Raw genomic sequence first — 22,989 nt, 5'->3', positions numbered from 1 at the left:
TTTTTTTTTAGTTTTTTCTTTTTTTTATTTATATTTTTTTTTGAAAAAAATATTATTCATATTTATCACCTAGCCTACTTATATTATAATCTCTGTTCTTATCGTTAATCTTCTTTTTTTTAACACTTTTTAAAAAAAAAATTATTATACAAAAACTAAAAAGATGGTGTTTCAATATAACAATTGCAATATCATCCCATTTTTTTACTACTTTAAAAATGAGTTTGAGATTTTACTTCTCTTTATCAACACATGTAATATTCACTATATTTTATCATATGTAAACATTAATTCACAGCTATATTTTTTACTTACTGTAAAAAAAATATATTACTAACATCTACATATTAATTCATACATGTTAAAAAAAATTACTCAACCTGTAATTAAGAGTATCGAATAAATATGTTAACACTTTTCTTCTCTTTTTCATTTATTGGCACAAATAATTATTAGTTTATTTAATTGAAGGCAGAACTTTTGATTTATAATTAAAAAAATTTATTATAAAAAAACACATTTAAGAAGCATGTATATTTATTTTTTTATCAAAAAATAATTATCCAATCCAAACACCGGTAAAATAATTAGTACTAAACTACGTATAGATATTGCTTGCTGGTGAATCCATCAAACACGACATGGGCATTCTTCTTTGTATATATATAAAAAATCTCACACTATCCCAACAACCTCTATGAATACAAGTTAAAAGAAAAACTCTCACGCTATTCCAGCAACCTTTATGAATATAAATTAAAAGAAAAATTCCGGAAACAATGTCTGTATGCTAAGCATTTCTGAATGTGAAAATAATTATTTTTTAAAATAATATTTTTTTTATTTTTTTTAAATTATTTTTAATATTAACACACCAAAACAATTTAAAATTACTAAAAACAAAATAATTTAAAAAATAAAAAAATATTAAAAAAACACTCTAGAACACAAAAAGAAAATCACTTGCTTGTGCATTTGAGCCCCGCGTCTCACCCATTAAAAAAAGAAAGGATCGGAGCCATAAGAAACCGTAATAAAATAATAATATTGCATCTTAACATCTTTAACGTGTTGTTTTGGAGAGAAAGTGATTGCAGACTCGAACGAGCTATGGCAAAGATAACAATTGAGCACGGATACAACTTTCAAGCGAGCCCCACAGGAACTCTCTTTAGAAAGAAAGGAATTCAAGGGCGAGAAAGCCAAATTTTCAGCGCATGAAGACATTCAAATCCCTGATAAACCATGTTCAGATCCAACTGCCTCCACCACAACAACACCAAGGTTTGCCAATCTTTCATCTCATTTAACGGGAGAATGGGTCTGGGGATGCATATAGATCAGAAAGTGAGTTTCTGTCGGAAAGAATTCTCAAATAACGCTAGCATTCCAGAGACATTGGGCCAAGTTAACATTCAAAAAGAAAAAACAACAGATTCCCAACTGTTTGTTGATATGAAAAATATTTGGCGGTTATAACAGATCTGCAAAAGAATTTCATAGATAAATGATGACAAGCTAATTAAATTGATTATAGTGAAGTTACATGCGTGCTGGTTTCATCCACTTCAGGCCTGCAAATGGAGGAAGAAACAAATCATGCACCGCAGAAGGTTGATAATTAATAAATATAACAGCAAATAGAAGCATGTTACACAAATTGACTTGCACACCTAACAAACTCCAACTCATGAAATTATTTTGAAGATAATGAATACAGCAGTCTAGGATGGTTGAAAGAAATAAAGAGATAGAATGCAAGATGGACATAATTACAGCCAAGAGTAACATACCTGTTGCTTTTTCTTCTTTGGCCTCCTCTTCCTTCGGGGTTTATGAGCATCGGAATTTGAACTTAGATTACTGCTGTGGCCTGTCCTTGTACTTGAAGAACCCCCTGCCCTAAAGGCAGATCCACTTATGCTACTTGATGTATTACTAGATGTAGAAATTCCAGCCCTCTGTTTCCATGAATTTTTGCTTGATGAAGCTCCAAACCTTGATTGAGCATGCACTGGATTTGCTTGCAAATTATTTGAAGGCCGAGGAGGAGGCATTAGAGCTCTGGCAGCTGTCTGTCTCCATGGAAAAAATTGATGTCAGAAAAAATGTTCATTTTCTTTTTTAAATAACAAAAAAATAAAAATAAAAATAGCTGATATATAATTTCATTAAAACAGTGCAATATTCGGGTTTAAAAAGTGACCTGATTCCTTTCATCGCTTGACATTCCAGATGCTGCTTTGCCAGAAGCACTAGAAGCTTGTTCCCTGAAAACAAATTATAATATGCACCTTTTAAGGTATAAACCAGTTTACACCATATGCAAAACTATATTACGACAATCTAAATATAGGACCAAATGGATGCGCAGAGCTTCCAGTCTAATGTGACAGCATAAAGCTTGCAGAATAAACCATTGTACATGCATATTTATTTTTTTCATTGCTATCTGGATTCGGTAGTAAATGTGACTGATAAAAACATGAAGGAAATATAAATCAAGCAGCTGATAAGATAAAATAACTTGCCCAACTGCAAATGTAGATCTTGAAACTAGAATCTTCCCTCACAGTTAAGGTAATACCTTGTACTTTTATCTGTCCATTCATCATCTGCATCAGCTTCATCACTCGAGGTTTCAGCTAAAAAGAAATCGTCTTCACTCAGATCCAAAAGACCATCATCCTCACTCCCTGTCTCTGTTAAGGTAAGTAAAAAAAAAACATTCATCACAATAATAAGAAGATATCACAAGAAAACTATAATGAGAATGTATTCGCAGGTAAACAGCATGAATAGGAGTATAATCCACAAAGCCTTTTGTAATGGGAAAGCATTATTGGTGGGTGCTTGCTCGTTCAGCTTATGACCTGTATCATTTATCTTAAATCAAAGTTGTCACTCTAGAGATCTGCCCACAACCCAATAAATGGGAAAACATTTAAAGCTAAGTAATATCTACCAGGCATAGAGGCTGGGTTCCCACCATTGGCAAGGGCACAAACAAAAACCTCATTTCTTGATTCTAGCTATGTACAAATTCGCAAAGTATTGTGGTGCACAGAATGGTAAGATAGGGAAAAACATTCTTCCTGTGACAACCGACAGTGTATTCTTTATTAATACAGATACACATAATTGTATATTTTAGCTTCATTTCTTGAGGACAATGATTTGTCTAAACACAAATGCCTGCAAAAAAACTTAATCCATGGAGCAGATCCACAAGCATGAAAAGGTGATGTTTCTACATCAAGATTTCGAGAACAAACCATATCCACCACTCACTGCTATAACTTATACAAGGGTCATTCTTTGGGTCCAGTAACCAAGCAAGAAAGTTCATATCATTTTATTTAGAAAGTTGCAGAGGTAAGCAAAAGAAAGAAGATACCTTCCAAATCCTTGCCGCTGGCTGCAGCAGCAACTAAGTTGGCTTTAATCTGCTCGCGCAATCTATTTCTCCTATCCACTATGTCTGAATCATCACCTCCAGTAAATAAAGATACATATTTCTCGGTCTTGGGGAAAAACTACAATTCCAAGAGAAAATAGTAATGTAAATAGAAAAAAAAAACTTCAGCTTAGAAAGATTTCGTTTTTTTAAAGGGAAAAAGAAACAAGAAGCAGGACAAGCGGAGCTCATGTATTTGTTTAAAATACACCTCCAAGAAGACTCAAGTGCAAACTAAATACAATACAGTCAACATTTCATCTCACACTGTATGGTAGACTGTATCTTTAGTTTCAATCAGGTAAGTACAGAACAACAGTAAATGTCCATTACATATTTGCTCAACTAAAGGGCAATATATAGCGTTGCAAAAAAAAACATTTAGAGCAGCAGCAGCTTACCCTAACATATTCAAGATCTTCTTTCAATTTAGAAAGCTGGTCAGCAACATCAGCATCTTGGGGTAGCTGACCAGATGAAGCGCGCAGCAGTTTCTCAAGACGTCGTATTCTTCTATCTATCTTTCTTCTCTCTATACAAAACAAAGGACATGACTTTGAGGATTTAGCTTGAGACTAAATAATGAAAAATATATATATTTCACATTAAGTTGTTACCAAAAAACTTAATCTTCCGATCTCGCAAGAAAATCTTGCGTTCAAGAGCCAAACGAGTATGAATTTCTTGTTGCTTCTTCAACTCCTCTAACCTCTTTTCTTGAGCTTCTCTTACTTGAAGTGGAAGTTCCTTGTATTAAAAAGAGAACTAATTAATGGTGAAAAAAACCCTAATTGAAAGTGAAAAAAGGAAGTAAGAAGTAGTACCTTGCGGAGCATGCGATCTATAGAGCGGATTTGGTTCTTGATAGAGACGGATTTGGGCTTTTGTTTAGGCTTCTTGTCTACGCCTAATCCTTTGGAACGGCGACCTACAGGGGGTTTGCGCTCAGCCACTCTTCGTTTGCCATAGCCACCATGGGCCATGTTGCTGTTCGAAAGTTGATATGCCTCCCTTCCCCCCCTCCCCTCTTCTGTTTTGTTTATTCTCGTTTACTCGCTCGACAAAGATTTGGGATCCTTTCGCTAAACTATGATACGACCTTTTTCTTCTGCTTCGCTTGTTTGTTTTTAAAAAGTGTTTTTAATTTTTTTTTTTAATATTAAAAATAAATTTTAAAACATAAAAAATATTATTTTAATATATTTTCAAATAAAATATACTTTAAAAAATAATCATTATCACACTCTTAAATATCACTCTAGCATATTTGAGAGTGTAATTGTGGTTGCTTTTCAAAATATTTTTCACTCAGAAAAGTATACCAATAATATTTTTTTATTTTTTAAAAATTATTTTTAAGATCAGCACATCAAAATAATTTAAAAATATCAAAAACATATTAATTCAAAACAAAAAAAAAATTTAAATTTTTTCGGAAGCGCTTTTTAAACGCACTTCGAAACACCCTATTAATATCATTTCAAAAACATATTAATATCATTTTAGTATCCTTAATGGGGCCCACGCAATGCCATAAGCTAAATAAAAAAACATTATAACAAAAAAAAAATAGAAAACAATTATATTTTAAAAAAATAAGAGAAATTCAAAAATCAAGTTTAATTTTAATTAAATTTATAATATAATAAAAAATAAGATAGCAACAATAAGTAAAAAATTATCTCGAGCAAAGCAAGGTTAACACGAGAAACCATGACCTGAACATGAAATATATATAGATTACATATTTATTAGGCATCCTATGTTATAAGATTAGAATAATTCAATAAAAATAAAATTAATGATAAATAAAAACAAAACTAGAAAATTACTAGATAATTATAGATCAAGTTGTTTAATATCGCAACACATGTTTTTTACTTAATTGTGTTTAATAAATTTATTTATTAAAATTAATTTGTAATAGAAATCGTACTTAAAAACTATTGAATAAAATAAAAGGAAAAAATATTGTGCAAGGTTGCACATATTAAAAATATTATAAAAAATAAAACATTTTAAAATTTTAAAAATAAATTTAATTTATAATATATAAAAAAATTATAGATGTATCATAATAGCCTCTTAAAAAAATTAAATACACCCAATATAATTAAAAAATTACCATCATTTAAAAAATACTTAATAAGCCAAAGAAATGACATGGAACAAGTATTAATTAAAACATAAACTTAAAAATTATGTAAAAAATATATATTAAAAAGTTGTTAATTAAAAAATCAAAATAAAAAAAAATAATGAGGCCATGGTTTACTAACCCTAGTTCAAGCCAAGTGCTTGGCTCATCAAAAAATAACCCGTGCAGAGGCCTTTTGTTTTTTTTTTTTAAGTTGATGGGATGGACAATATTTTTTACCCAAAACACTTAGAAACTACTCCATGTACTTTGTTAAACCAATCTATAGCTTAAAAATACAAAAAAAAACACCTAAAAACCTGAAATAAAAATCTTCTCGAATTCATATTTGTGTTTTTAGGCACTTCCAATGAAAGAAAAAAAACATTTACTCTAAATTCTTCTCATTGTATGAAATCACTTGACAATAAATCGACTGTTTTAATGGTCAGAATTGTCATAAATGACAATTTTTTCTCTCTACGTCGAAATTCAGCGAGTCTCTCTTTCTCCCCCCAACAAAAAAGTGGTTGAAAAATAAGAAAAATAAAGTTTGATATCAAAATAGATTTTTTAAAAAATAATCACCTAAGAGTAAAAAAAAATGAGAGACAAAAATAAACTTTTAAGATAAATTTCAAAACTACCACTTATTTTGTCTTTTTTTTTTCATATCGGTTATCTATTTTTAAATTCAATTCCTCATAAGAAAAAAAAATCAATAAGTATTGATTTGAATTAAAAAAAGGATAAAACATGTAAAATAAAAAATAAAAGTTTAATGATCAAATTAAAAATTAAAAAAAATTCACTTGCAGTTTAAGAAGGAGCTCTAATTTTCCTCAATTAATACACTTGAGATTTTTTAAGAGTGTGACGGAGGATACTTTATAAAGTATTAAAAATATATTAAAATATTTGTTATATAGATATTTTTTGTTTTTAATATTAGCATATTAAAATAATAAAAAAACTAAATATATTAATTTAAAGCTTAAAAAAAAAAAAAAAACACAATCTAACCATACTCACAAACATTTCAGTGTAATGTTGCTCTGCTCAATACTCGCAGATCTCACATTTCTTCTAAATTAAATTACATATTAAATAATTGAATACCATTCAAATATATAATTGAAACAATTAAAAACTTGTTCAATTATTTAAAGATAGATTGAACTATACATCCAAAGTTACATAGAAAAAGCAACAAAGCTTTGAGCCAGAGTGCATCATAACTGAACGAGAGTTTGGAACTACGAGGGGCCCTAAAAAGAGCTATTTTTTTTCGATTTTTTTTTTTATCAAATGACATGTGACGGGTTGGCTTTGAAACGGATCAACCCAGTTGAATGCAATTCTTGACTGATTCAGTTCAGGCCAAATCAATCCAGTTCTTACCGAATCAATTACTAAACCCTAGAACCAAACCGGTCCAAGGTCCGATTTACTGGTTACACCAACTAGTCCAATCCGGTTCTAATAACCATGCTATGAGCTCTCAAGGGCCATCAAGTGCCCGCTTACTGGTTGATTGGATGCGGCCACAATTTTTGTTCTCAAGTCATGGTTACAATAATCCCATCCTCGCAAAAGTTTTCTGATCAGATGAACAGCTAAAAGTGGTATCTAAATTCTGGTTACAAACCAATATGAAAATTATCAACCAGCATCACCTGTGCCAACCTCCTTGGGGCAAAAATACAGGACAAGGGATTTTCCCGCATATTTACACACTGTATACTGTATGACTCTGCTCTGGGTAGCCATTCCTTTAGTTAAACCACCATTAATCTTCTCTCTCGTCATTTTTCTTTTATTTGGGATGATTTTGACACTGTTTCTGCTTGTTAGGCAGCATCCACATTAGACAGAAACAAAGATGCCCTGCAACAATGGAAAAAAAAAATGCAGGAAGCGGGAGCAAAGGCAGATGATGACTGAAAGTTCACGTTTACAAAACAATGGGCTGCTCTCCTTCAAGCTCGGAGATAACGATTAATGCGTCAGTCAAAGACAGGGAAAGGGGTTCTGATTTTACATTTGGATTGATAACCTGCAAAATTAAGGTTGATGAGATGTCTAGACCAAAATGGTTAAAACCTAAACCAAATGCTAATATACTTTCTTAATCGTCTATACCTTTCTAGAATCTTTCACATAGCCTATAGCAACCTCTCGACGCAAATATGCCCTTTCAGAGAGCTCTGCGAATGAAGGATTCTCCCCCTCCTTCATGTAGAGGTTGATGTCCTGCCAAAGAAACACAGAATAACGTAGCTAAAATGTGTAAAATGGGTTGGTACTGAATAAACTCCATACTAATTCTAGAATGTTTAGTCCATCACCCGCAACTCAAGGAAATGGAAAAGAGCAGCCCCGAATCTCCTTCCACGACCGAGTCACTCTTTGATGAGAAATATGCCTAACTCACCTAAGGAGGCTTGACACCAAAATACAATACAAGGAAGATGAATTTACCTTCACATATATTTCATCACCCTCTGCATTCAAGATGTCTTTCCACACCTCATTCAATTCACTGTTCTCTGCAACTGTTATGTAAACAAAAAGTTACTCGAACATGGTAATAATGGAATAGTGTAACAGCAAGTAGAGTACAATGATTCGAGACCTTGAGCTGTCACAAGGCTCATTACTTCCTCTGCTGCTATATAAGTCAAGGATGGCTTGATTCTTGAAATCTGAAGAGATAGCATGAGCTTAATAAATACCCACACAAAACAAAAGTGTTCTTGACATAAAGCTGAACAAGGCTGTTATAGGATGTGTTACTTGTTTGCCTAATTTTGAGTCGACAATCTCTGCAACTAGATTTTGTACCTGCAGAACAGTTGTTTGTTATATTGATGAGTTGATTATCATTTCTCGAAAAGATAGATCAATTCATTATGGCTAAATTTTTTTGGATTAAAAACTCTCAAAACTAATCTTCAGAAATAAAAAACATGGATCCATATGATCAACTGAAATTAACAGGAATCAAGTTCACCTTGACTCCAAGTTTGTTGCAGATATTTTCAGCAAGAAGAAGAGAGAAAGCAGATTGCTTGTCTGCCCTGGATGGATCTGAAGATAGATAAGAATTAGTGCGACGCCACATCAACCCAATAAAGCTTTGCATGTTGTTATCTCCAAGGCACGTATTTTTACCTCCTAGAAGCCATTCTCTATCAGATATTACCACGATTGAAAAGGAAATATCTTCATCTTTATTGAAAGAATTCTGAATATCCAATATGGTTTCCTGTAATGCATCAAAATTCATGGGGTTTCCAATCTGCAATATTTGAAAGATCATAAAGCATTAGACTCAAAGAAAAGAAGGTTTCCAAGAAAAACAAAATAAAGAAAATGGTGTAAAATGGCTGTTCTTGGCTTGGATGAATTAGACAGTACCCTGTGGGAAACCTGGATGTTTTTGAGTTTTCTTTGATAAGCAACGCTGCTGGTCCTCTTCCTCTCATCTAATGGCACATCTGATAATATCTCCTGCATATATTTGTAGAGGAGGTGAAACTAAACTATAGATCAACACGTTTGATCTAGAAGCTGAAAGCACGTCATGTGTAAACATTAAGTTCTGTTCTATCAAGTTCTAAAAATTATAAGTCAAATCACGGGGGACGCCAGACTTAAATTGTCCAATAGCTAAACAGATACTAAATGCAAGAGGAGACTCGACAAGAAGAAGATGAAGAAGAGGAGAAACAAAGCATAGAAAGTTATGCTTTGACATGAGAAGTTATCAATGGGACTGGAAACAAACAGGCAATTCAGTCTTATTCAGTAAGAAATACAAATTGACAAAACGCTATTGGTAAAATCCTTTGTGGGCTGAAAACTGGAAAAGTGCAACAAAGAAACCCTCTTGGTGGGAATCTGGATACAATGACTCAAACAAAATGTCCATATACACTTTCACGGAGTTAGAAGCTAAACAAAGGATATATATGATAACGGTACATTTCTACAGAAGCATTCTGCAAACAACAATTCTGAAACATTTAAATTCTCCAATACAGACTACAGCTGACTAAATCATCTCTTTACTGTGTATATCCAATGCTACCTTCAACATGGTATTCCTCTATTCTCCAGAATAAATGTATCAATTTACTAATCAATTAATCCATGGGATATGTATCCTGGATCATTGACTGCCTTAAGGTTAGCAATAATTTTTTATAAGCTGTTCCTAAACCATTTCTGATAAGTTGCACGTCTACATCATACATGTTCTCATTATAATTGCTTGTGTGTAATTTAATTTTAAATTTCTGGTAAGCAAAACCAAATTTGAGGAGCAATTATTATTTAAATTAAGAGGTATGAAGATGAACTGCAAGAAAAATATTGAGAAAAGCTATTATTTAAATAAACAAGTTAAAAGCTCTAAATTATATAGCAGCATACCAACACACTCCCAGGTCCAAGATAATTATCATACTCGTCTATCATTTCTACAACATCTGGGCGCCATCCAAGAAAAAGAATGCGTTCTTTTGGTCCTAGACTCCAGTCTGATGCCTACATAGACAAGCAAAACAATCATACAAAGCAACAAATATAATCCAAAAGTAAACTATTGATTGAGCAATCATCTCTAGGAGAAGATACCTTTGACCCTGATCTGTTGGAGCGTTTTACAATATTTTCAAGCCGTGTTTTTCTCAATTCTATAGCAGAATTTAAATTGTCACTGTTATCTTCCGGAACTTCCAGATTTTGAAAAAAGGAAGCTCCTTCTTTGAAGACACTAGAATATGCAATTTGTGGGCTCCTTTTACCGTGAACTGGACCAATGAACAAGATCTACGTAGAAAAAGCGAGAAAATTTGAGAACAAGTAAATAAGATCAAGGGGGAACCATAATCAACCCAATAACATGAGTGAAGCAGACATATTTGAAACTATATACTGTGAGCAAACATTTCTTTCCATGTGAAGTAGTAGCCATCTAAAATTTATATAATGAAGTTGACAATGAGATAACATAAGACAACACAATGGCATGGCATATAGGATATATACTGCATAACATAAAACCATTGATGTTCACAAAGTAAAACATGAAGAAAGTGGTAAACTAGGCAACCATACAATTATATGCAGCCAGTGATGGTTGGAAATGACAGATAGAGACCCTTCATACACTGGAAATTGCTTTAATTTATAGTAATTCTAGAACCTAAAGCTCAAAGTATCTTTTCTGGGAAGATAGTAACTTAACTAATCCATTGAACTATACAGCATCATTGACTTCCACTTAATGATACATGTTAATTTAGTTTATAGTTACCATCATTAACTGATCCAAATACAGTAAAATCCAGTGAACTGCAGGCATTTGACTCCAAGTCTCAAACATGCAATCATCAATTAGAGATAGAAGCAACACTATTTTGCAGCAACAATCAATCAACTCATTGACATGCAAGGCCAAGGGCTCATATGCATGCCTGTTCTTCGTCAAATTTGGAACCGTTAGATTTATCCTGGCAGCAAACTAACTGCTGCAGCATGTTGTTACTTGAAACTAATCTGTTATCTTTATATTTTCCCAGGTAGATAATTGGATTTACCGGATTTATAAATATTAAAATCAGCTACCATAGGCAGCATGTGATAAGACAGTGAAACAATAAAAACAACAATGCACAACTAGAAATTAATAAACCATGAGGCTTATATATGATTGCCAATTTGCAACAATATCGAATAATCATTCTTAAGTTTTCTGAGTACAACCTCAGTATTTTTTAATCAGGGTCAGACTGAAAAGATAAAGCAGTTTCATGTGGCTAAATAGGTTGGCATTTCAGGTTCCACTCTTTGCTTTCATATAGAAATTAGAAGTTTCACTGGATTGCATCTTAAGGTTAGGATCCTAAATGCGCAAACTAAAGGATCATGTATGCTAGTTCAGAAATCCATAACATCCACATACTTTGTCAGCTTGCTGCACAACCTCATCATCATTTGGGTGGAAGAATATTTTCCCATTCCGGTAGAGACCACAAACCACTACCTGAAGAAGAAAATATCAAACTTAGTGGGCTGCATGTCAGCTATCTTCTAGCTGAAACCATGTGGATGAGATTACCTCTTCAAATCCACGTCTTAGTTGCCAATATTTAATTCCAGCTAGAGCAGGAAAACTGCAAAGATTAAATACATTTTCTGCAACGAGTAAACATGATACTGATTAGCGCTTTCTGTACAAATACAAAATTGGGCAATGGAAAAGATATTTCATACAATAGAAAAAGAAAAAAGTTCTGCTATTTAAACTGATTAACTTCTAGGGGTAATGTATGGGGATATGTTTTAATAGCCCAAGAATTAACCCAACTTGCACAGAACCATTCTAATTTAAACCAAACCCAATTGTGTTTAGGCAGGAATTTTCTTTTTTGCTTCGGATAGTAGAGTTGGTAAGGTTCAAGTAGTATTTGGGTGGTGCTGCTTTCTTTCAGTAGGAAATAGCATATTAACCCAAAAGGAAACCTAAACTGTCTCTCTCTCACAGACATTACTGGTAGCCATATTTATGGAAGGGAAATTCACACCGTACTTTGATAATTAAGCAAGTGTCTGTAGATCTTTATAAGCCCCTTCTGTCGAGAACATTGAACAAATAATTTTGATGCAACATTTTCCACGGGCTCCACTTTCACTCCTGAAATTGATTTTAGAAGCTCGCATGTTCTGGTGTTTGAAACCTGTATATCAAAATGAACCCCATATTCAGTTAAATTTTGCACAATAAACTTTATTAAGTGATCAGGAAAAACCTAACATACCTCAACAATGGTGGGAACTGAATCCATCCTTGCAATAGGTTGAAGGGCCAACACAGATAGAAATGCATTGGTATCGATTTCATACCTAATCAATAGAAGATCAAAAATCAATATAATTCTAGTTTTTTTCTAGTCTTGCTTTCGCAAACAATTTCTTAGAACTGTACATTCCCAAAACATAGATGATCTGTTCACTAAGAAAAGAAGCAAGATTCAGATGCACATAAAGTGAGACTTGTAACGGGCAGTTCCATCATTCTAACAAAATCAGAGGCCATTAGATCCAACATCCTTTTATCCTTCCCCATATTCCCGTAAACCCTATAAGAGCTACAGTATTTCTTGGTTAAGCAAAGTCCTATTCGCCAACACCTCAACAAAGTCATCATGTTGATTATTTCAGGTGCATGCAAATTAAAATCATTGGTATCGCTAGCAAGTTGCCAAAGGCCAAAATTGAGATCAAAAGGCACAGAAGGAGACAGCAGGGAACACTTCAAGTTATGTATGTACTTGATCTGGAAGCAGTTGATCAACGGATTAAATTACGACAGTAATGATAATGACATGCAAAAGTACAAATAGTGATGAAAAAATTAACAAAAAGGTATTAAATGCAGTCAATTTAATGTGGCATCTTTGTAGTTTCTTTGTTGCTAATGACCATACTCTTTGTAAGTTTTGTTGTTGCATATTGAACAAAATCCAGGGAAGTATCTTGGAAGGGTCTAATATATTTCCTACAAATCTGGAGTTCATCTACTACTGGATTGTAAACATTATTTGATACAAATTCAATGCTGTGGAGAAAAGTTTTGCCCGTATGGTAAGGGCCAATGACCACCATAGTGGACAAAAGACACTGAAGGATAGCACTCCTTCTGTCAATGTAATTAAGGTACAAACCTTATCAGTCATCACGATAAAGCATCAAGGAAACATGGCTCATCGATACAATTTGGACCGAGATCCAAATATATTATCCGCAATATTTACAGGTTAACAGTTAAGCTTAAAAATGACATTTACCATGGTAAGAATATCTCTATCATTAACAAAGCAACTCTGGTGCTTGTCCGTGTACTACAAGATGATTTCCACCAAAATGAAAGGGAAGCAGTTTTGTGTGACATATTGCTAACATGTCAATTAATATGAGCAGATAGTCCTACAAATGTTGCTTTGAATTTCTTACCCATCTCCTTTTGTTGGCAGTATAATTATGGAACGTGCCTTATCAGCTGCAGCTCTTGCAAATGATTTTGTTAAGCTAAGGCTGCAACTGTACAAATAAGAAGCTGAACATGTGAAAACAGAACACTCACAGATAGGTTGTCAAAATTCAAATGTAATGTATATGTTCTGGTTGTTTGAATTTATAAAATAATTTTATTGATGGGTAATTCTTTAACGAGAAGAAAGTTGTTGAAAGAAAAGTCCTAGATGCTTGGTGTGCCTTACAAGGAGAGAAATTCATACGTAATGAAATATATGCATTGAAATTAAATCATCGCCAAAATAAACAACTGTTACAACCAAAGGATGTTGATGACGAAAGAAGGAACTCTTGGCAAAGCCACAGGGAAAGAAAAGAACAAGGTTGAAGGATTTTGCAGAAGCCCTGCAGCAATTAGCAAAGAGGATTTAATTATACCATACCTTTTGGTGAGGACATCAATGTGGCTAAGATCTTTGGCGATATTGTCAGCTAGCTTGTCCATCTGCTTCCTTGGGAGGTCAGACATAAGTAGAATTTTCTGCCTCCTGTAAAGACATACAAAACATAATCAAAGGTGCATATAGCACACGATACTGCAACAGAACAGTCCTAGCAGATGAGAATTAATTACCTAGCTGTAGCAGTACCTAAGCGGACAGCAAACTCATGGTACTTGTTTAGCTGCTTTAGTATGAAAGTAAGACGACTGTTTACTCCGCAAATGATGATATGATCAGTCTCAAGAACTTGCATTTGTGCCCCTTCCCTGAGTCTTTGCATGTTATGCTGTCCAAGTAACAGTCTTAAGAATGCAACTTAAATACAATTCAGCATCAGTAAGTAGTTCCTGTTCCAATAGCTTACCCTGAACTGTTCTGTCATTGTGCTCAGTAGCCGAGAGTAGAACAATATACCCCATATAGCAAGAACAAAGCCAATAACACGTTCAACTCGTGTTCTTTGCTGCAGTTCCATGTATAATGAAGTTCTTTAGAATAGAGAAATGTAAGTAAACAATTCTGAAAATGTAGGAAAATCTTTCTAATGAATGAACTTTAGAAATTCCAAAAGCCAAGTTCACTTGGAGGTAAATCCGTGCAAAATTACAAAGGCCACTATTAATCATGTATGGTGGCATTTGGAAGAGGTAAACAACCCCCCAACAAAAATAAAATAAAATCCCACCCAAACAAAATCATGCATTTTCTTATATATTAAACATTCCCTCAAAAAACACATCGAAATAGCTTTTAATCCCTACACCCTTAATAATCACTCCTGTAAGCATCACCTCTTTAACGCACCCTTAAATGAGTAGAAGATGAACACAAACATGCCCAAGCTTCCCAGAAGCAGTCCTCCAGAGATTGGCTACCCCTGTATTGTTAAACATAGCACAAGCCCAGATTAGCAAACAAGTGAGAGCACTAGATGCAGCCAGAGTTAATTAAGAGAAGAACCAAATACGCAACCGATCACAGCTAGAGTGAGTTCCTTGATGAAGAAAGAATGGTTGGCATTGATAAAGGGAAAATGATTTTACTAAAAAAGCTCACATAGAAGATTTTCAGCTTATAGAATGGAAACTTTACATCTGGTTAATGGAGATGAGCTATAACCAGATCAAACCTGAAGAGATCCTCTCCAATGTCTGTTTCAAATAGTTAAGAGACAAAATACAGGATGGAGGCATCAATAGATGGAACTTCTTTATGCAATGTTTACACATTTTTCTCCATTGATCAACTTGAAAATAGAGCACATAGAAGGAACAAACAAGAAGGCACTGAAAGTCCAATGTCAACCAAATGTTTAAAAATGTCATCATATCCACCAAAAAAGGTGACAACATGAAGAGTGGAGGCAATGGCTGTGACTAAAATAAGCCTGAGGAAAATGAAACTTTTGTTACAAAAATGATAGCCTGCAAGATAGGCATATAGATGACATGTAAATTAAAAGTTTGTTGGTTTAAACTCTACAGCTTAATGCATGAAATGCACAAAGATCCTCAAATAAAAATATGGGCATAGCTTTATCCATGCAATGCATTTTAATTTTCCACATAGTCCCTCCAATCTGCATAAGCCAAAGGATTATGGCAAAATTAGTGCATTGCAATCTTGCAAAAGTTCCAAACCAAGAGGTATTGGAGACAAAAATATCAAGGCATGGTGCAGGCATGCATAAAGCTAAACAGTTCCATTTTCCATCAGAAAGTAACAAAACTATCCTCCTTTGTCATTGTATTCTCCTAAGGGAGCAGTTGTTGGTAGGTTACCTGAACTTGAAAAACAGGAAACCTCCAATGACAACAAATGAGAAGCAAGCCCCGAGTAGCACCACAAAGGACCTACAACACGTTTACAACAAAAATGATCACTGAAAAACAACGAACAAAACATAGGGCCCTCATAACTTTTCACATGCTGAAAAACATAATTTGCCAATATAACCCAATCACTGATGCTAAATTTTGTAGGTGCCTTATTTTTTGTGGGAATTTAAACTATGGAAGAGATTTAACAAATACCTTAAGCAGACCATGTCCTTTTCCAGTGAAGGTTTCATTGAAATACTTTGTTACCCAAATGTTAACCCTTAGAGATTTAACAGATACCAGAACAATACGCAGACTGTATAATTTTCAAGTTAAGGTTTCAATTAAGTACTTTGGTACCAAAATTCTAACCCTAAAGATCAAGTTGTGCACATATTTACAAATGTTTGCTAAATATTAATTTAAATATCCATCTCAGAAATCTAGTAACCCATTATACACTCAAAAAGATTGCAATGCTTCTCAAGCAGCCAAGTTTACCACAAAACTCCTAATGCAGAATAACACAGTTAGATTTAAGAGTGAATAATTGACAGATAGAACTATAGAAAACCTTCTTGGCATAGTTGGTGATCAGTAGACCATTTGATTGTACAAACATGCTTGGGATTTATGCCATTAGAACTCTACTTATTTTGTTTTACAGGAGAACAAATCCGTGGTTTGTTTTCCCTTAACTGCAGCTACATCAACTTTGTATCATAATGTCTTGATGACATCTTATCTTCTAATCCCTCAAAACATAAGGGATAACGCACAAAACTTATTGTGATCTAGCTGGTAGAAAAAAAAACGGGCACATGGACCAGAACAGGGATATTTATTATTTCACTTACGTAGCAACATTTCTTTCAATTTGCATGTTGAACAAATAAAGTAGGCGTGATAAGCTCCACTTAATATCTTGAAATGAGGGTAAGGACACATCCAACTGCAGAGGTGTTGGTTTGTTCAAGGAATTAGATACACAAGCAAATGGGGAGTTTGTAGTTCCAAAAGTCCCAGCCAAGGAGGGAAGCAAGTCTTTGACAATCTTTATTAATGTATTTGCAGAATTTAAGTGTGTCAATAAGCAACACATTGCAATTGATCCAATTGTAAGTTTAGCTTGGCAATCCTGCACATACAGTAGATCACATCAACATAAATATGACAAATTACAACAAACACATTTACTTGTAAAATTTTCTACAACGAGATATGCAGAAATATTGTATATCAATCTAGATCTCTTTTCTTTCAGTACCAGATATACAACAAAAGAAAACGCTATGAGCCAAATATGTAAAATTGTACACATGAAGTAGAGTAAGAATCAATGCAACCAAACCATTCTTTTATTTTCTCGTTGTGGAAACATCACAAATGGAAAAGGAAGATCCCATTACTCTATTACAGTGTATCCAACTTTTAACTTGTTCCATATTCAGGTTCTTTCACTTAATGCTTACCTCAGAGCTACTATTTGGCTTCAAACTCAAGAACTTGGGATGTGAATTATCTGGAATATCTGTATACACCGCACTATCGAACTTATACCATGTGCTTTGATTAATGGCTTTACAATTCCCTGAAAAATGTATTTTTTAAGATAAAATGTTATCACAGTTCATTTAAAAATGATGATGTAGTATCAGCAAAGCACCAAAATAGGAAGGATTATGATAACAATTGACACAGAAATTAATGTAAAAACAGATTGATACAGCATTTTCTTTGATTTGAGGTGCTGAAATGGTTGCAAACTTATTGCCTCAGAAGTTATGGGCTCTAAGTAAAAAATTACATCCTTGTAAAACAAATAGATGAACTTGATACTACATTTAACTAGACAGAACCCCAATCTAGGTACAGTTCTGACCTTGGTATCATACTTGAGCACTAAACGAGTGGTAAAGGGTTACGGCTTCAAACTCACCTCCAGTGTTGCATAATCCAAACCTACAAGCTCCAGAAGCTGGAGACTTTATCCACCAAAATCGGCATGGAAACGATTTCCTGTAAAAATACACTGTCAGTGTGAAGTTGTTGATGTCATCCTATAAAACAAAGTACCAACACCACATGAATTTAACACACTTTTCCATCTTTTCTGTTAAAAAAAAAATTTATTGAGTGTAGCCATCTTAAATGCTCAGACCGGAAAATTTTTGTTTAACAAGAGCAGCAGGGAACAAAGAAGACCTCTATCGGGCTGATACTATAAAAAATTCTTCAAGAAACTCCTATCTTACAGAGTATTTTGCATCCAAGAAATCAACACAAAGCCGAACAATTCTCGACCATGTAGGAAAATAATTCTTCAACATATTTTCCTGGAAAAATCTTTATGTGAGCAACATTCAGCATAAAAGGTTCACACACTGTCTTAACTATCTCAATTAATGAAGTCCACTTCTTGTTATTGTCAATGTTGTACTTGACTCCAGAAAATAAGTTTAAAATGCTACATACATCAACTCAAAAGAACGTGCGCGTACAGATAATGAAGATGGAGAAGTAATGACCTCTTAGGTGAAGAAGGAGTTTGATTCAGTCTGGGGATTCGAGATGGCAAGATCCATGGGTGGGAGCTCTGCAAATGGCTGAGAAGCATCTCTCTTTTTCGATATTTTTATATTGTTATATCCAGTGTTTGAGGAAAGTACTGAGAGAGAGAGAAAAGGACGAGAGCGGTGAGATGTGATGTACCAGCAGAAAGTGTGATGTTTTTCTGTTGAGAGGGAAAAGGGAAGGGGAACTGGAGAGACAAAGAGGAGAAAACAGGAGTAAGTACCCTTTCCAGTCTAGGAGTGCCAGTGTTGCTGACTTGCAGGAGGACAAAGGTATCTTGTGGACCACTTGTTGTGAGTGGCCATCTGTTTTTTATCCTCGTTCGGGACTGTTGGATCTTGTCATTGCCATTGGCCCGCTTCGTTCAATTCTTAAAAAGGAGATGTTCCTAGGCAAATTTTAGAAGGAAATCCAGGTAACTATCTGGTAGGTGAGACCCTAATAAAAAATTAGAATTAAAAGTTTTGCTTTTATTATGATTTTAGATTCAAATCTTGTGGTTGCTGAAGATTTACATGGTCGTTAACTCCAAAATCAATGAGATTAGTTAAGGTACGCGAAAACTAAACCGAATATCTATATTAATAAAAAAAAATCCACGAGGATTAATGCTTGGGATCATAGGAATTAAACACGGCCTAGGAGTCCACTTTAACATGTGTTATTCTAGTAAATAAAAAATAATTAATTTTTTTTTAGAAAATGTTGTTTTGAGAAAAATAAAATAAGTTAATGAATTTTAACCATTATGGAGTTGTGGATTAACGCACAGGTTGACTAGGTCAAATTAAATTAATTTTATAATTTTATTTTATTAAAAAAATTTAAAGGTGTTTGGGGTGATGTATCGATTATTTTTCAAAATATTTTTTACTCGAAAATGTATCAAAATTATTTTTATTTTATTTTTAAAAAATTATTTTTTATATCATTACATCAAAATAATTCAAATACATATAAAAAATTAATTTTAAGCAAAAATAAATAAATAAAATTTACTCTATCCCTATTTAAAACAGAATGCTAAAGAAGAGCTTTGGCCAAGGAGAAAGACTAGTCGGTAAGGTAGCTGGTGGACCTAACAAGCAGAGCCATGCCAAGTTTAATTTTTATAATCTATGAATTAATTTTTATAATCTAGATGGCTTGTAGAAATTCTGAACAGCAGTTTTAATACACAAAAAACAGCTCAAATTCAATCTGATTATTATAGATTAAAAAAATCTTATTAGTGCTTTGTTTGAGGAAGTTGTTTGGTATTTAACAAGACGGGGTTGATACTTAACCATTAATATTAACTAATAAGTTAAAGAGTACGGGAAATTTACTGTTTATTTATACCTAATACACTGGAGACTCATACCTAATACACTGGAGATTATAATAATAATTTATAGTGTATATTGTTTTTTGCATTTTTTTTTAAATTGTCTTTATTAATTTTATTTTTTTAATATTGAACTGGTTAAAAATTTCGCTTTGATAGAGAATTTAGCTTTGTAATTTTTTTTTATTAATAGAAAAGTTAAATCATGTGGTGAAAATACTGTATCTTTCCTCACAAAACACTGTGAATTACTACAAATCATTTTGTTTAGTTTCTAAATTTTTGATCGCCAACACAATTTTTTTTTTGTCATGAAATATTAATTTTATTATTCCTTTAATTTTTATTATTTATTTAGTATTGATTTATAATTATAATACTATTAAATATATTTATTCTATAAATCCGCAGCACTACACGAGAATGCGATCTCATTCATAGAAGAATGACTTATTTTTAATCCCACCAAAGATAAATATATTCATGGCATCGAAGAAAAATAAAGTCAACACCACGCTTCCCTTGTAATGATACCAGTGTCGTTGCAAGTGGGATAATGAGATGCTAATATTATAAGGTAGTGCTCGGTAACGTGGATGCCGCATATAGCTGTTCGGTAAAAATTTAAATATACATTTAAAATTATTTTATTATTTTTTAAATTATTTTAATATGTTAATAAAAAAAATAACAAAAATTATTTTAATGTATTTCTTAAAAAAACATAAAAAATATATCAAAAAATGATATAAATTATATTTTAGAATCTTATCTAATAGTTTAAACTTTTAAGTTGAATTAATTCTTTAATATGATATTATAATTTTGATAATCAAGCAGTGATGAATTTAAAGATTATTATATTTATTTATTTGATAAAAAATTAATATAAAATAATATAAATTTATAAAAGTATCAAGTTAAAAACAATTTAATTAGAAAATATATATTAAAAATTAATATAAATTAGTTTAAAATCTTAGATAGAATTCTCTGACAAAATAATCACTGTAACGCTACCTGAAAAGGCTACGGCCTTCTCAATCAGAAACGTGAGTAAAAAAGGGAAGGAGGGCCGACCACCGCAGGATAATGTGGTTGGACGGGAAAAGTGACAAGGACAGACAGACAGACAGCCCACTCAGCATCTCTAAACCAAGCGAAGCATTTTCGAGATAAGAAGCGTGAGCCCTTCTGTTATCAGGACAACGTGTTCATGGACCACCCACATGGGACAGGGCTGAGTAAGTGCTAGCTTCAATTTCAGCTCCGATTTAGTTTCTTTTTTTTTGTCCTAGATTTACGCAACTTGATACTTAAATTTTTATTTTTTTTTAAATTTACCCCTGATTTCATCTAATTTTATATTTATTGTTCGGTGCCCTTTACATAGAGGTTTTTAATTGTGAATTTAACTTTTAATTAAATTTAAAATTTTAATTTTTTTTATGATTTTATTCATGATTTGAACCAACTAATTTGATAAAAATTAAATTTAATCTTATAAAAATATAATCTTTTTAATTAAATTCAAATTAAGCTACCAAACTTTATTTTTCACCCATCAAGCCCCTTACAAAATTTATAACTAATCTTTTACACTTGCTTCGATTCTTAACGTTGAATCAAACATATATATATTTTTTCCATAGGAACCAAATACAAGCTCAAGGATGTGGCCTCCAAGTCGCCTAAAAGATAGTGTCTTAGGTAGAGGTAAGTAAAAAACCTGAAAAACTGATTAAATTAAAAAAAATTAAAAAAAATAATTGAAAAAACCGATTAAATCGGTTAGAATTTTTTAAAAATCAATTGGTTCGATTTCGGTTTTATAAGTTTGGAACCAAACCGAACCGAACCAAAACAAAAAAAAACCAGGAAAAAACCGAGCCAAACTGGAAAAAACAAGTCAAACGAAAAAACAAGCCAAACTAAAATAATCGAAACCGGTCAGTTTGAACTGGTTTTTATTCTAAAATAATCAAAACCGATAAATTTAAACCGGTTTCTGTTTCTTTATAAAAAACCAGTTTTTGTTTTATATAAAAACTAAACTGAACAAAAAATAATCACCTCTAGTTCTAGACAATTACACGTGTCTTGACTATCTGGCAACGCTTGTTTGAGAGATCAAAGTCAATTTCCGTTTCGCACAGCTAGCATGCACCGGATACTACATGACCAGGTTTTTCCAGTCTATGGACGCATTGATTCAACACATTTTGCTCCTCAGCACAAGCAATCTCACTCACCCGTTCATCTGAATCTTTTGGACACGATAAATACTAATAGGAGGACTAGCTTTTTCTTTGTTCAATTCAAGGTCTTTTTAGGAGTGCTTACTACAATAGAGGCCCCCACCTTCTAGATAGCCTACTAAACTCTCTCAACTTGTAAATCACAGAATTTGCAGACGAAATCTGTTAATTAGGAAGTCCTAATATGTATGAAATAATTTCCATTGTTATAATTCTAATATGGAAAAACCTGTGAATATAATTCCTTTTTTTTTAGGAGCTGGAATTCTTGTGGGATTATTGAGTCACTTTCCAGGAACATTCCTGTTCATTTGCTGGACTCTTTGTGAACTAACTTCCTAGCTCTCTGAAAATATTCAGCCATCGATCGGCATTCCCACAAAGAACTCTGCTAGTTGGTTTTTCTATTACCAATATTCTAAATCAAAGTCTAATCCTAATATAATTCAAAGAATTGAGAATAGTTAATTGTTTGCTCTTTTCTTTATTCCTTCCATAGCCTACGGAAATTGTCGATAGCTTGTTTTATTCATTCATAATCTCATATGAAAACATATTATTCCAGTCTCCGTACCATGTTATATTTCAAACTTCAACCCGTGCCAAGTCATTTGTAAGAATCCAAGCATGTTCCGCACAAGTCAATTGACCAATTAACAGGTGATAGAGCAAGCAAAACTCCTGCCTCGTACGTAAGACATGGACGTGTTGTATGACTATATATATGAACATAATTCCCCTGCTCAATCATACGCATTATCTGCAACAGAGTCCTTAAGTTCATTTTAAAAAAATGGCCTTCAATGGAAATAGTCGTGTCACAATTGTTTTCACTTTGTTCTCCATTTTGTTGACTTTAAGCACACTCCA

The 22,989-nt window shown here is 33.0% G+C and overlaps 2 protein-coding genes across 4 annotated transcripts; both read right to left on the bottom strand.

Moving 5' to 3' along the window:
* Positions 1-1,352: 1,352 nt before the first annotated feature.
* Positions 1,353-4,540, bottom strand: LOC18101579 (rRNA-processing protein EFG1). Its single transcript, XM_006379800.3, has 8 exons — positions 4,282-4,540; positions 4,075-4,204; positions 3,859-3,989; positions 3,398-3,536; positions 2,588-2,702; positions 2,207-2,270; positions 1,794-2,075; positions 1,353-1,574 (listed from the first exon to the last, which is right to left on the bottom strand). Exons 1-8 carry the CDS (start codon positions 4,438-4,440, stop codon positions 1,569-1,571), a joined length of 1,026 nt encoding a protein of 341 aa, XP_006379862.1. The 5' UTR covers positions 4,441-4,540; the 3' UTR covers positions 1,353-1,568.
* A 2,188-nt stretch (positions 4,541-6,728) lies between these two features.
* Positions 6,729-18,807, bottom strand: LOC7473445 (putative ion channel POLLUX-like 2). Of its 3 annotated transcripts, XM_024607784.2 has the most exons (25): positions 18,489-18,807; positions 18,216-18,296; positions 17,900-17,979; positions 17,433-17,551; positions 16,818-17,098; positions 15,922-15,993; positions 14,945-15,017; positions 14,505-14,603; positions 14,272-14,426; positions 14,081-14,185; positions 13,617-13,703; positions 12,422-12,506; positions 12,193-12,340; positions 11,722-11,798; positions 11,566-11,646; positions 10,236-10,430; positions 10,032-10,145; positions 9,015-9,107; positions 8,769-8,895; positions 8,608-8,684; positions 8,391-8,438; positions 8,230-8,299; positions 8,076-8,149; positions 7,737-7,847; positions 6,729-7,650 (listed from the first exon to the last, which is right to left on the bottom strand). In XM_024607784.2, the coding sequence occupies exons 2-25, from the start codon at positions 18,227-18,229 to the stop codon at positions 7,549-7,551; spliced, it is 2,487 nt and encodes an 828-aa protein (XP_024463552.2). In that variant the 5' UTR covers positions 18,230-18,296; positions 18,489-18,807; the 3' UTR covers positions 6,729-7,548. The 3 variants fall into 3 exon arrangements, with proteins under 3 accessions (XP_024463552.2, XP_002311654.4, XP_024463553.2); XM_002311618.4 differs by lacking the exon at positions 18,216-18,296; XM_024607785.2 differs by lacking the exons at positions 13,617-13,703; positions 18,216-18,296.
* Positions 18,808-22,989: the final 4,182 nt, after the last annotated feature.

Source organism: Populus trichocarpa, chromosome 8, assembly GCF_000002775.5.
Source record: "Populus trichocarpa isolate Nisqually-1 chromosome 8, P.trichocarpa_v4.1, whole genome shotgun sequence".
NCBI classification, from domain to species: domain Eukaryota; kingdom Viridiplantae; phylum Streptophyta; class Magnoliopsida; order Malpighiales; family Salicaceae; genus Populus; species Populus trichocarpa.
The sequence above is the reverse complement of the archived record's forward strand: the minus strand, read 5'-3'. Positions and strand labels throughout refer to the sequence as shown.

Excerpts from the sequence above, each read along its gene's own strand:
- LOC18101579 (XM_006379800.3), bottom strand. The coding sequence starts at position 4,440 with ATGGCCCATGGTGGCTATGGCAAACGAAGAGTGGCTGAGCGCAAACCC. Across the intron at positions 2,703-3,397 it reads CAGCGGCAAGGATTTGGAAG|AGACAGGGAGTGAGGATGAT; the intron begins GTATCTTCTTTC and ends TTACCTTAACAG. Across the intron at positions 2,271-2,587 it reads TGGACAGATAAAAGTACAAG|GGAACAAGCTTCTAGTGCTT; the intron begins GTATTACCTTAA and ends ATTTGTTTTCAG.
- LOC7473445 (XM_002311618.4), bottom strand. The coding sequence starts at position 18,577 with ATGCTTCTCAGCCATTTGCAGAGCTCCCACCCATGGATCTTGCCATCT. Across the intron at positions 17,980-18,488 it reads ACTCCTTCTTCACCTAAGAG|GAAATCGTTTCCATGCCGAT; the intron begins GTCATTACTTCT and ends GTATTTTTACAG. Across the intron at positions 8,150-8,229 it reads GAGCCTTGTGACAGCTCAAG|TTGCAGAGAACAGTGAATTG; the intron begins GTCTCGAATCAT and ends TTTACATAACAG.